The sequence below is a fragment of the Lissotriton vulgaris genome, chromosome 2_1 (genome assembly GCF_964263255.1).
Source record: "Lissotriton vulgaris chromosome 2_1, aLisVul1.2, whole genome shotgun sequence".
Classification (NCBI taxonomy): Eukaryota; Metazoa; Chordata; class Amphibia; order Caudata; family Salamandridae; genus Lissotriton; species Lissotriton vulgaris.
This window is the reverse complement of record NC_141687.1, coordinates 50,759,748-50,770,844: the sequence shown is the minus strand read 5'-3', so window position 1 is coordinate 50,770,844 and position 11,097 is coordinate 50,759,748. Positions and strand designations below refer to the sequence as shown.

The window sequence follows — 11,097 nt, the reverse complement described above, 5'->3', positions numbered from 1 at the left end:
TTTAGGAATGTTACCCCTGGTGCCACCGGGTCATTCCCGCTCTCATAATCAGGAAGTGCTCAATGCAGAATTGGCCTCTCCATTTGTATGTCTTTTCTGTGTGTCCTGTGGGAGTAGATGAATTCCCCGCAGCATCCTCCATGAGATCTCTAAGTCTGAGTGCGTCCTGTGCCCATGGCAACACTGTAATCTATATACAAGTATTGTTTTCAGACTCTGATGCCTTTACCTTTGTATTATTTACCTGCAAAAGGTAGTTTTTTTATTCAAACAGATTAGCAAGCTTCTGAAATTAAACATGAGGACATTTTTTGAACCAAATGTTGTACCAGCTGATCAGATCTGGGTGTGTATTATTAAAGTGACCGGTGGAAAAGGGGCAAAGGGCCCATGCATCTGTTTTATACACCCTGAGGGCACTTTGGCATCACTGAAGCAGCCGCTTCTGCTGCCCCTTCTGTAATATGGATCGCGGCAGCGCTTCAAGAGCGCAGTGTGATCCCAAGGACGTGCTCTCTCGTGAATGAGGGAATCCTTTGTGCATGTGCCGTATTACAGATGTGGGCACAGAGGCAGGTATCACTGCCCCCAGCAACAGCAGGATCTCTGTAGCCCCAGCCCCCCCTTTGAGACTGAGACTAGGCTGCTGCCTTCAATGCAAGGCCGACCAACAGCTTCACACAGTGGGTCGAACTTTTACTAATTCATGTTGAGGAAAACACAACAAGAAAAGGATACAAAATAGTATTACAGATTGATCAAATCTAACATTTCGATGAAACATATGGCCTGCAAGGGGACACAAAAGGTATCAGAGACAGATCCAGAAGGGAAGTAAAACTAAATATCAAACAAAGTTTCCAGTGACTCATATACCCAAGAAATGGATATAAGCAGGCAGAAAATATCACGCACCAAGTAAAGGAAAAATGTTACAATAGCAAACAATAGTAGGAATTACATATAAACACATAGTTATGCTTAGGAAAAATAGTAATAATTAATACACAATTAAGATAAGCTACTGAAAAGGGGACTGAAAGAGAATGTCTCCTGGTATCAGAGACTTTTTTAAAATATGAAATCAGGAATGATTTTCAATGTTCATGCTGGAAGATTTGCTACTAAGTGGGAATTTAAATGTAATAGTGGACTCCTGACTGTAATGGCATCTTTATTTTCTCTAAGGAGTCTAGAAAAACCTCAATCAGCTAAACAACAATCAGGTATAAACCCTTCCCATCCTCGTCGCCATAAAATTGTAGTTGTCACTCTATGCATGTAGATGAAGTTCAAGAGGATTTATTCAAGTAATGCAGCCCCACCAGGAGCAGCCAGCAAGGCGCTCAGACCGTCTCCAACTGTGGATTTCATACACCAACATTCTATGTTACGTCATCTGTAGAGGGTTCCAGTGTTGGAGCAGTGGATGACATGAAAAGCACAATAACCAAGATACTACAACCCCACCCCCACTACACCCAGGATACCCTTTATGTTTCAAAAGCTCATGCCAGATCATGCGCATCTACAGGAAATGTGTTATGATCTGACCTTTCACAGTAGCATTCATGCTGCCTCACTATTGCAAACATAGCTTTACCTGACACTGAATTGAGGGGATTGGGGAAGGGAAGGGGGTAAGTATACAAGGCGCAGCTGCCATGAAGGCAACAATTTCATGTCTCGCTGTATAAGATCTTAATTAAGAATCCCTGAGTAACTGCAAATGTAATGTGGCTGCATCATGTAAACATCACAAGTGCTGAGCAATTTTACACTATAGTCGAGCTTACAATTGCACCAACAGACTTGCATAAAAGATGGTTTTTCTAGTCTTGTTTTTAGTGTAAATGTATGGACAAAACTATCTGTCTCATGGGTAAAACTGCCTAGAAAGCTCAGCATTGCCTCGCACCACTGCAATATATGTGATGTGGCGGATTGTGTTGCATAGCTATAGAGTTGCAACAGTGCTGTTACGGAACACCTTTCGGTTACAACAGGCCAGTGGGCAACCTGATGACCAGTGTCCGAGCCGATGGACTTCTGCTAATTGCCTACGGGACAGTGCTAATTCCAGCATTTGAAAGGCATGTAAATGTAAAAGCCATTGATTTTGTAAAAATAGTGACACTTATTGGCTTTGCCAATGCTTCTTGCTGTGGGTATCAGTACACTTGTCGTTTTTGCATTGGCCATTGATGCAAATGTTGCAGCAAAATTGTCTCGGGTGCACAATTGATTACAAAGCACAACATTGTATGGCACCGCAGCAAAATATGTGATGTGTCTCATTATGGTACGGTGGCCATCGAGGACCATACTTCATAGTTTGCTCCTAAGCATGAGATTTGCCCCCACTCTGAGTATTTCCTGCAGGACAACATCGCTGGTCTCAAGGTCCTAACTAGAGCTGTAAGGACCCACTATAAAGAGGGCAAGACTCAATGATGGATGTCTCTTTGATGTGATCCATAATCAATAGGCTGGACATAGAGTTAATTGAATGCTATACACAAGGTAGGGCAGACGTTATAGGTCAAGAATACGTTTCTCGCCACCTATAAGTAGATAATATTAACTAGGATGTGTGGGTGGGGGGGTAACACCATGTGTAATTCTAATATAACGTTACTGAGGTTGTGATGTCATATGACTGGTTAATGGTGCACTGCTAACGTTTGATTAAATATTTGTTGCTTTCATCAATTATTATCTCAAATAAAATGTATGTGGTTGACTAGAGTTTGTCCCTCTTGTTGGCTTGCCCCTTCTCAGCTCTTCTGTTTTTAAACCTGTTGAGCTCAGCTTTGATTCAAGGAGGTCCCTGTGCGTGGAACGATTTCTTGGGCAGAACGAGCTTGCCAAGGGAGTAGAGGATCCTAGAGTACCAGTGCATGCCCTCTGACTGCACCCCCAGTCTGACAACCCTTTGGTAAAGCCGCAGTGGCCAGAAGACCAGCTGCGCTAGGTGATGGCTTTGGACCACGGCAAAGCAGGACACCACTACGTCATCTACTATCAACGTGCCATGACTAGTAAGAGGGGCATAGGCCCCAGAGTCAGTCTGGGTGGTGACAGAAACCACCCTAGCAGGCTGTGGAACAGGTGCTCCAACTGTGAGGATGTACTGTTCAGGCTGCACAAGGCTGGCAAACATAGGATTGAAATCCTTCGGTGGCACGCTAGAGTCATCCGCCACAAAGACCAAGTGGGATGCAGTCAAGCTAAGTCGGCGGGGTGGATTCTGTGTCTCTATTTTGCAAAACTCTCTCACAGCTGCGGAGTCTCTGTCCAGGTAGGTTAAGAAGTCACTGTGGATGAAGTATCCCTCCTCATCCATGCACAGGACCCGTTGACCACTCCTCAGCGCAGACACAGGGACCTTCTCGCCACTCTCTAGTGTTACCAGGGCCCTCGCGGGGAAGCATCCATCGTCCCATTCCGCAGAGCCAGGGTCTAGAACAAGAGATGGTAAGAGTCAGCCAAGAGCAATAATGCTTGGATTCATAATCAAAAAGACTGTCATTCTCAAGATTAACAGCGGGATTCATATTAAATCAGCTAATTTGTATTGATACCTGTGAGACTTCGGTGATATGCACATTTCAATATCCAAATAAAAATAGTGAGTAGTGAAGGGTCAGAAGCTCAGTGTTCAAAGCGAGAAAACATAGGGAGCTCAGTTGAATGTAAGCTTATGCTTATGGATGTGCCTAAACGTAGTTCGGCCAAATCTGCATTACATTAGTTGCACTGGCTTCCAGTGCAGCAAAGGATTTGGTTCAAAGCTATGTGCACTGTCCATAAGTCCATTTCTGACTCTGGACCTGCCTTGCTCCAACCCATGTTTCAGCTCCATTATATCCCACGTACCCTCAGATCAAACCATAAGAAGCTGCTAACAATCCCCAGGATTAAAAGGACAAGGATGGGTGGCCGCTGTTTCTCCCTTCACGCTGCAAAATTTTGGAACCAGCTTCCGGATGCCATCCGACGGGAATCTAATCATCTCACATTCAGGAAACTGCTTAAAACCATCCTGTTTCCTTGAGCTGGAGGAATGACTAGGTAATTAATGCGCTGGGATGCCTAAGGGTAGCCATGCGCTATACAAATGCGTAATCATTCATTCATTCAAGCTGAGGACATAGCACACCAAGGGCCAGATGTAGGTGGCCATTTACCGACCGGTAACGGCCGATTTCGGCCGTTACCGACCGATAAATGGTCATTCCTGATGTAGGGGGCCTATTTTACCGATTCGGTAAATTTACCGAATCGGTAAAATACCGCTTCGGTATTTATACCGATTCGGTAACTTCCATATTTAGGTGGGACTCTTCTGAGTCCCAAATGCCAGTCAGATTCGGTATTTTACCACCCAATCCTATTGGGTGGTAAAATACGGAATACAGGTGTGCATGCACATCTGTGCATGCACACCTGTGCAATGTGACACACAGAAATGCCCTTAGAGCATGTCTGTGTGCCACATGGCACACAAGTCCGGAATTGGGGTGCTAGAGGGTGTCAAAGTGACACCCCCTGCACCCTTGCAAAATTCGGAATTTACCGAATCGGTAAATACCGATTCGGTATTCCACATTGATTCCTATGGGCTTCAAGGCCCATAGGTATCAATGGGGGATACCGATTCGGTATTTACAGAATCAGTAAATACCGAATCTTACCGATTCGGTATTTACCGATTCTGAATTACCTACATTTCCCCCCCTCTAATTTACCACTTCTTAAATACCGAATCGGTATGATTCGGTATTTTAGAAGTGGTAAATTAGAATTACCTACATCTGGCCACAAGTGAGGTACACGGGGGTAGGGTATGTTTAGGAAAGCACGTAAACCTTAGCAGCTTGTTTGAGTCTCACTCACTGAAATGAGATGCCCTTTGTCAATCACTGAATGTGAGTCTTATGTCTTAGAGAACAGTCTCAATCACTGAAGCAAGATGCACTTTGTCAATCCAAGAAAGAGAGTCTTGTGTCTTGGAGCACAGTCTCAATCACTGGAAGGGAGATGCACTTTGTCAATCACCGAGTGCTAGTCTTAAGAGTAGGAACAAAGTATTGTTGCAGGGATTCTGCGCATACTCAGAACTATGCACAGGAAAACAGGACCTCAGTGTATAGTGGTGTACCATCCTACTACATTAGTGCCCAAAATCCCAATACCGACTAGCTACTGTGTCTCATTTGTTCTCCAAATATCACAAAGCTACAAATGATTAGACAACCAAGAACACAACACTCCCAACTCTCCCAGGAATCGCGGGAGCAAGACCTACTCGAAAAGCAACCCGTTCTCATGTGTAAGACACAAACAGAGTCCTGCAAAAACAAAGTCATGTAGAAGCGTGCGCAAAAGCAGCCTCATGGCAGCGAAGCTCATGCTAACTTAGCACTGTTGACAATATCCCTAAGGGCCATATAACACCCTCCCCCTGGTAAAGTCATAGGACACAGCATAAGGATCAAATCAGAGTTCAAAGCGCTGTCAAAAAAAAAACTAAATTGGGAAAAAAATTATATATATACAAAGTGTTCAAAACATTATTTGTTTGTAGTGTTAAAGCGTGATCTCCAGGATACTGTTGGGAGGGAGGAGGTGATTAATCTATCAAATTACATGAACTCAAGAATGCAATTCCCTCCAAAAGATCATCCCTGGCATTAGTAGAAATATGGGATGCCATCCAATCAAGTAGGTCGAAGGAATAAACGGGCTCCTCGTAACCTGACGCTTCCAAAAGCATAACAGGAGAACTTGTGTGATATTCGATGAAACTCCGATGCAGTAAGTTCTGCGCAGTAGCAAAGATATCCCATTCGGCCATCCCCAGAACAAGCCTGGTCATGAGCCTTTTAAGGGACCCATATACGGATTAAAATCTGGGACTGGGCGGGACGTATTGGAGAGGCATTTATCCATTGCCCAATAGATGAGGCATCACCGACAGTAAAACACTGGTTGCATGCAAGTAAAGTAAGGAAAGCGAAAAGTCAATCCATAACGGATGCCAAGCGTGGCGAAAGGCAAGCATCCAAAAACTTGTTGCATGCGATAACGGTACTGCTGCAACTGGCATGGTTTGTGCATTACCACAAGAAGAGCAGCCATTGCACAGCAGGGACAGAAGGAGCAGCATTCCAGCACCTAACACCAAAACTAAGGGGAACCCTCCGAAGACGCTGGAAAAAAATAGAATGAATAAAAGCCGGTATTACTCCAAATATCATCTAGAAAGAAGTCACAAGGCCAGATCCCAAATGTTTAATAAAATGTGCAAGGCCTTTGGTGTCAAACGCATTGAATATTTGATGGTTAAGCTCCCCAAAATGAAGTGGGAAGTTGGTATTCAGAAGGGACTGTATCGCCCTAGATGTACTAGCCACCTGTAACTCCAAGATCTTGCGAGCCGAAGTAGAGCTACTTCTTGTTGGAATAATATAGCTTTGAGCCTCCTCAAATTGTTTCCCATGCCTGGTGGGAAAAGCACTTTGCTACAAGTTACATTGTAAAAGTCCAAATAAAGAAATAAATCCTTAGATATAGGCTTGGTTTATGGTTTATTGTAAAAGAGCACAGTACATCTGTTCATGCTGAGATGCAGTTCAATAATGCCTAAACACATTCTGATAGTGATCTCATACAAACTGCAATGTCAGTGCACAGATTAAATGAATACACATTCTATATTAAAAGGGCAAGACAATAAAAAGGGAAACAGGAAAAATCGATTACAAGATATAACACACATGCTGGGAAACTGTTACTAAATATGGGACTTCCGCACGTAGACCACAGCAGTCTTGGTTGTTCAAAATAAGATAACTGCTGTTAGAAAGCAAACTAAACGCGGGAATTATTGACAGAACTGGCGTCCCTTTAAAAAACCAAGCTAGGTTAGGCGCTGAAATGTTACAAGCGCTGTGCAATTTAACATGTTTGCAAACCAGGGAATGTCCAAATTACAGACCTCCCCTGTAAGAAAAACTTCCTTACCCTCCCTCTGACATCTGTAAGTGAAAGATAGGGACCACAATTCATGTAGAAATGCACTACCTAATGGTTCAAAATGGCCAATCTGAAAATGTTGCATGCATGATTCAAATTGAAACAGTGAAAACGGGAGAGAGATAACTCCATGAATTAACCAAACAGCAGAGTCCGTTTCCGCTTCCGAGAACGGCAAGAGCTCCCATTGTTCAATATGCAAGAGTGTATATGCAGCATCTTTCATGGACATAAATCTCTGTTTATCAGTTAGATGAAATGGCAAAAACAAAGCAGTGGCATTCAAATAATCCCAGGGCACTTTTCCCATTTTAAAAAGTTTGCAAGTCCAAGCAAATTGCATAACAGATCTTAACTGATTTTGACAATGATATAACATAGATAGATCACTTTGAACAATATCAATAACAGATGAAACAATATTATACAACGTATAAATGCGTGAGGCAAGTGTGTTGATGCTAATGTCTACTACAGCAAGGACTTTTTCTAAATTGGCTTGATCAATTTGGTGCAGACGAAGACCAGCCTCAATCTACGAAAGTTTCCAAATGTAATTGTAAGCGGCATAAATAATCCTCTTAGATCTAGGATTCCTAAGTCCTAAGAGGAAATCAGCCAGATTATTCTCATTTGACAAAAGTGAAAGGTGTTGTTTCACTGATGCCAACGTGGCGTGTTCCAACTATTGTTGGTATAATTTACCCACCGAGTATCTGGTGACTGAATGTGTAAGGGGATAACGAGAATCAGGTCTCTTCTAAATGAAACCGGATGTAACATTTTAAAAACGTAATTGCCATGCATTTGTATTTGTTTGCCACACCAACCACCCGGAAGAATCAACTTCAGAGACATTGAAAGTGTCATTTGGAAGCTAAGCTTGCAGTGCCCCAATAGTATAATTTGTTTGAGTAAGCCAATCGTCGTATTCTGCTAAAGACGGAATGGATGGGGTATTCAAATTCAGTCGGACCTTGGATTTCGAAGGCTACTTGGACCCAAACGATGACATCTGCAAATGAGAATGCTGAAATGTTCACAAGTGTCTGCTCACGTTTCATGATATGGGACGATGTGTAAGGGGCCAGAATTCCACCACCCAAGTTGACATGAAGAAGAAAATTAGTATAAGCACCAACCAAATGTAGGTCCATGGAAAGACCAGGTATGTCTTTTTTCAACCAAGAGAAGAACATACTTAATTTAAGCGGTGGGTCTGCCAAACTGGATGTCGAAGAGGATGAGCGGAAGAGTGGCTGGCATGATCTCTATACTAGACACTCGTAGGTCTATTAGTCTGATGTTCTCGAGAACTGTTCAGCACCTCACTCACGGACTCATCAGCATGATATATATACACGACATCCATAGTGGAAGAGAGAGGTTGGGCGGGTGAAAGATCAATTACAGTATCCTTCACTTTCTTAGCCACACGCGGACCAATAGAAGTTGATGAAGTCAGTGGATCCAATGAAATTGCATTGCACTAAACTGCAGGCGTGACACTATTCAGAATCGGAACATTGGTGTAACTTGACATTGTCCATTGATATGTATCTGTGTCTTTGCGACCAGGTAACAGTGGTAAAATGACTGTATGAGTACCCTTTTGGCCAAGCACTGGAACTGGTGCACTATAAGAGGGACCAAATTCGTTTTTGTTCTCCAGTTTTCTCGTAACAGATATCAGATTTTTGGAAGCCAACTGGCAACAGGAATCAGCAGTTCTGCATCTGTGGAAGAGGGTAAATGTTCAGTTGCATAGCTGTCACATGTCTTATGTAGATCATGTTACACATTAAAATGATTATCTACATCAAAGTTTGCGGCAGCTGCCACAACATCTAGACCATCAAGGTCTGGCACAAACATTGTAATGCCAAAGAGCATTTCGTATGGGGTCCACCCACCAATAGATCTTCTAGGGAGATTATTAAGTGCACATTGAACCCCATACAAGTGGGCCAGCCTGTTCCTGTCAGTACCTAAGACTCTAGCCTTTAAGGATTGCTTTAAGTCATGGTTCATTCTCTCCACAATTGAATTGCCCTCAAGCCTGTATGGAGATGAAAACTGCACCAGCACCCCAATTGACTTAATCGCATCCTTGTACGCTTTAGAGGCGAATGCTGGACCTTGGTCAGAATCGAAGGTGCCACAGGCAAACATCCTGACAAAGGCATGCAAATCCCTGATGACATTTCGAGTGTCAGCACTGCGTTGTAGCCAAACCCAAAGGAATCTAGTGTACAAATCAACTGCAACAAATATATATTTATACGCAGTATCAGAAGAGAGAGGACTAAAGTGATCAAGATAGATGCAGCCAAAAGGTTGATTAGAAATACACAGCTGTGCTTGCAGTTGGTGTGTGACCGTAGACTGCTTAATTAGCTGACAAATGTCACAAGAAAGTACATAATTACGGGTTTGTTTGTATAAACTACGCCACCAGTAACGCTGCTGTGAAATAGAGACTGTCGCCGACACACCGACATGTGCAGACATAATGCCTTGGTGTGCAGCTTTGATCAAAGCAGGTCTGCGGGCCATTTTGGGAATCATCCGATCCCCAACTGAAGGAATGACAGTATAAGGAACCTGTTCAGGAGTTATATGATAAGAGTGTTTCGAAGGGAAACCCTGAGGATAAGCAATTTCCTCCCTCGTTCCAGCTACCCCTGCCAGAATATCATTATCTATTTTAGTCATGGACCTTGAAACTGCTGCTACGGAACACATGGCTACTGCAGATTTGGCTGCTTCATCACCGAAAGAATTACCAAGAGCATGTGCTCCCACACGCTGATGGCCAAGGTTATGTATAACATGTATGAGGGGCAGATGTTGTTTAAGATCTGCCACTCAAACCCAAAGCGTTTTATGCTTAATTGTGCTGCCTTTTGAGTCTCGATAGTCATTCCTAGACCAAACAAATAAGTTGTCATTAAAAGACTGGACACAGTAATAAGAATCGCATTCGATAATAGTTTTCACATTTGGATTAGAAAAACTCAAGAGCAGTAAAAAGAGCACCCAGCTCCGCCAATTAAGCCGTACAGTCTCCAAGTGCCTGAGTGTGCACAATGGAAGACTTACACTCTCCATTAACATTTGCGCAACCTGCAGAATGAGCATGTTTGGAATCTGTGGTCGGTTGAGACATGCCATCAGTATAAATGATGCAGCTGTACTCATGCAGAGAAAGCAGAGACAAGGGAGGAGGATGAATGTGTTCATGTTGCAAAAACTCCTGTGTCTGAAGAGCAGCGTCAAAGATAAACGTGACATCAGCCGATGTCAAAGAAGTAGCCCATTGTATCCAATGGGGGTGTAGTGCTTTCAAGTTAGACACTCTCCTTAGTCACTGCTTCAGAATCGCCATCTGCACTGCTGTAAAAAAAAATTCAACAGTGGTGAAACGCATTTCCGCTGCAGTGTATAAATGTGATTTGTATGCAATAGGTATCGTGTCTCCCTCATTGAACATCAAGTAAGTGAAACCCACTGTCCCGGAAGCAATACTTATTACCAGGTTTGTGTTGTTATTACGCGTCAACAAGTAATTAGTCGCAAGCAAGTCAGATTGCAGAGAATGTAGAATAGAGGTATGTTCTGGAAGCCAGCTGGCAGAAGAAAATGTGGGTTGTATCAACGCATAAAGGGGTTTGATACGCTGGGCATAATTGGAAATGTATGCCCTCCCGAAATTCAAAAATCTCAGCAAGGACTGAAGTTTCTTCAGTGTAGAAGGGGGTTACAATTGCGCACATTTCTCCAAGAAGTGGGGGACTAACCCCTGTCCTTCATTATTGAGCTCATAGCCCAAAAAAAGCACCGCAAAATGGGCGATGTGTGACTTTGCAAAATTAAAATTGTATCCATAGCCGGCAAAGGACAAAATAATATTTTTGACTTGGACTAGATGGACATAAACTCGTCTGTCAGGTAAATGTCCTCAAGGTACGAGAACGCATTTGGTTCTATGTCATTTAACAAAGAAACAATACATGCCGCAAATACCCCGGGGCTATCCTTAAACCCCATAGGCAA

At 43.1% G+C, this 11,097-nt stretch overlaps 1 protein-coding gene across 1 annotated transcript in view; it reads right to left on the bottom strand.

Moving 5' to 3' along the window:
* Positions 1–675: 675 nt before the first annotated feature.
* The window catches only part of LOC147729537 (indian hedgehog protein-like), a 71,071-nt gene continuing 60,649 nt past the window's right edge, over positions 676–11,097 (bottom strand). The window contains exon 2 of the mRNA XM_086954438.1: positions 676–3,462. Coding sequence (XP_086810564.1) covers positions 2,819–3,462 — 644 coding nt within the window. The 3' untranslated portion in view covers positions 676–2,818. The remainder of the gene's footprint in view (positions 3,463–11,097) is intronic.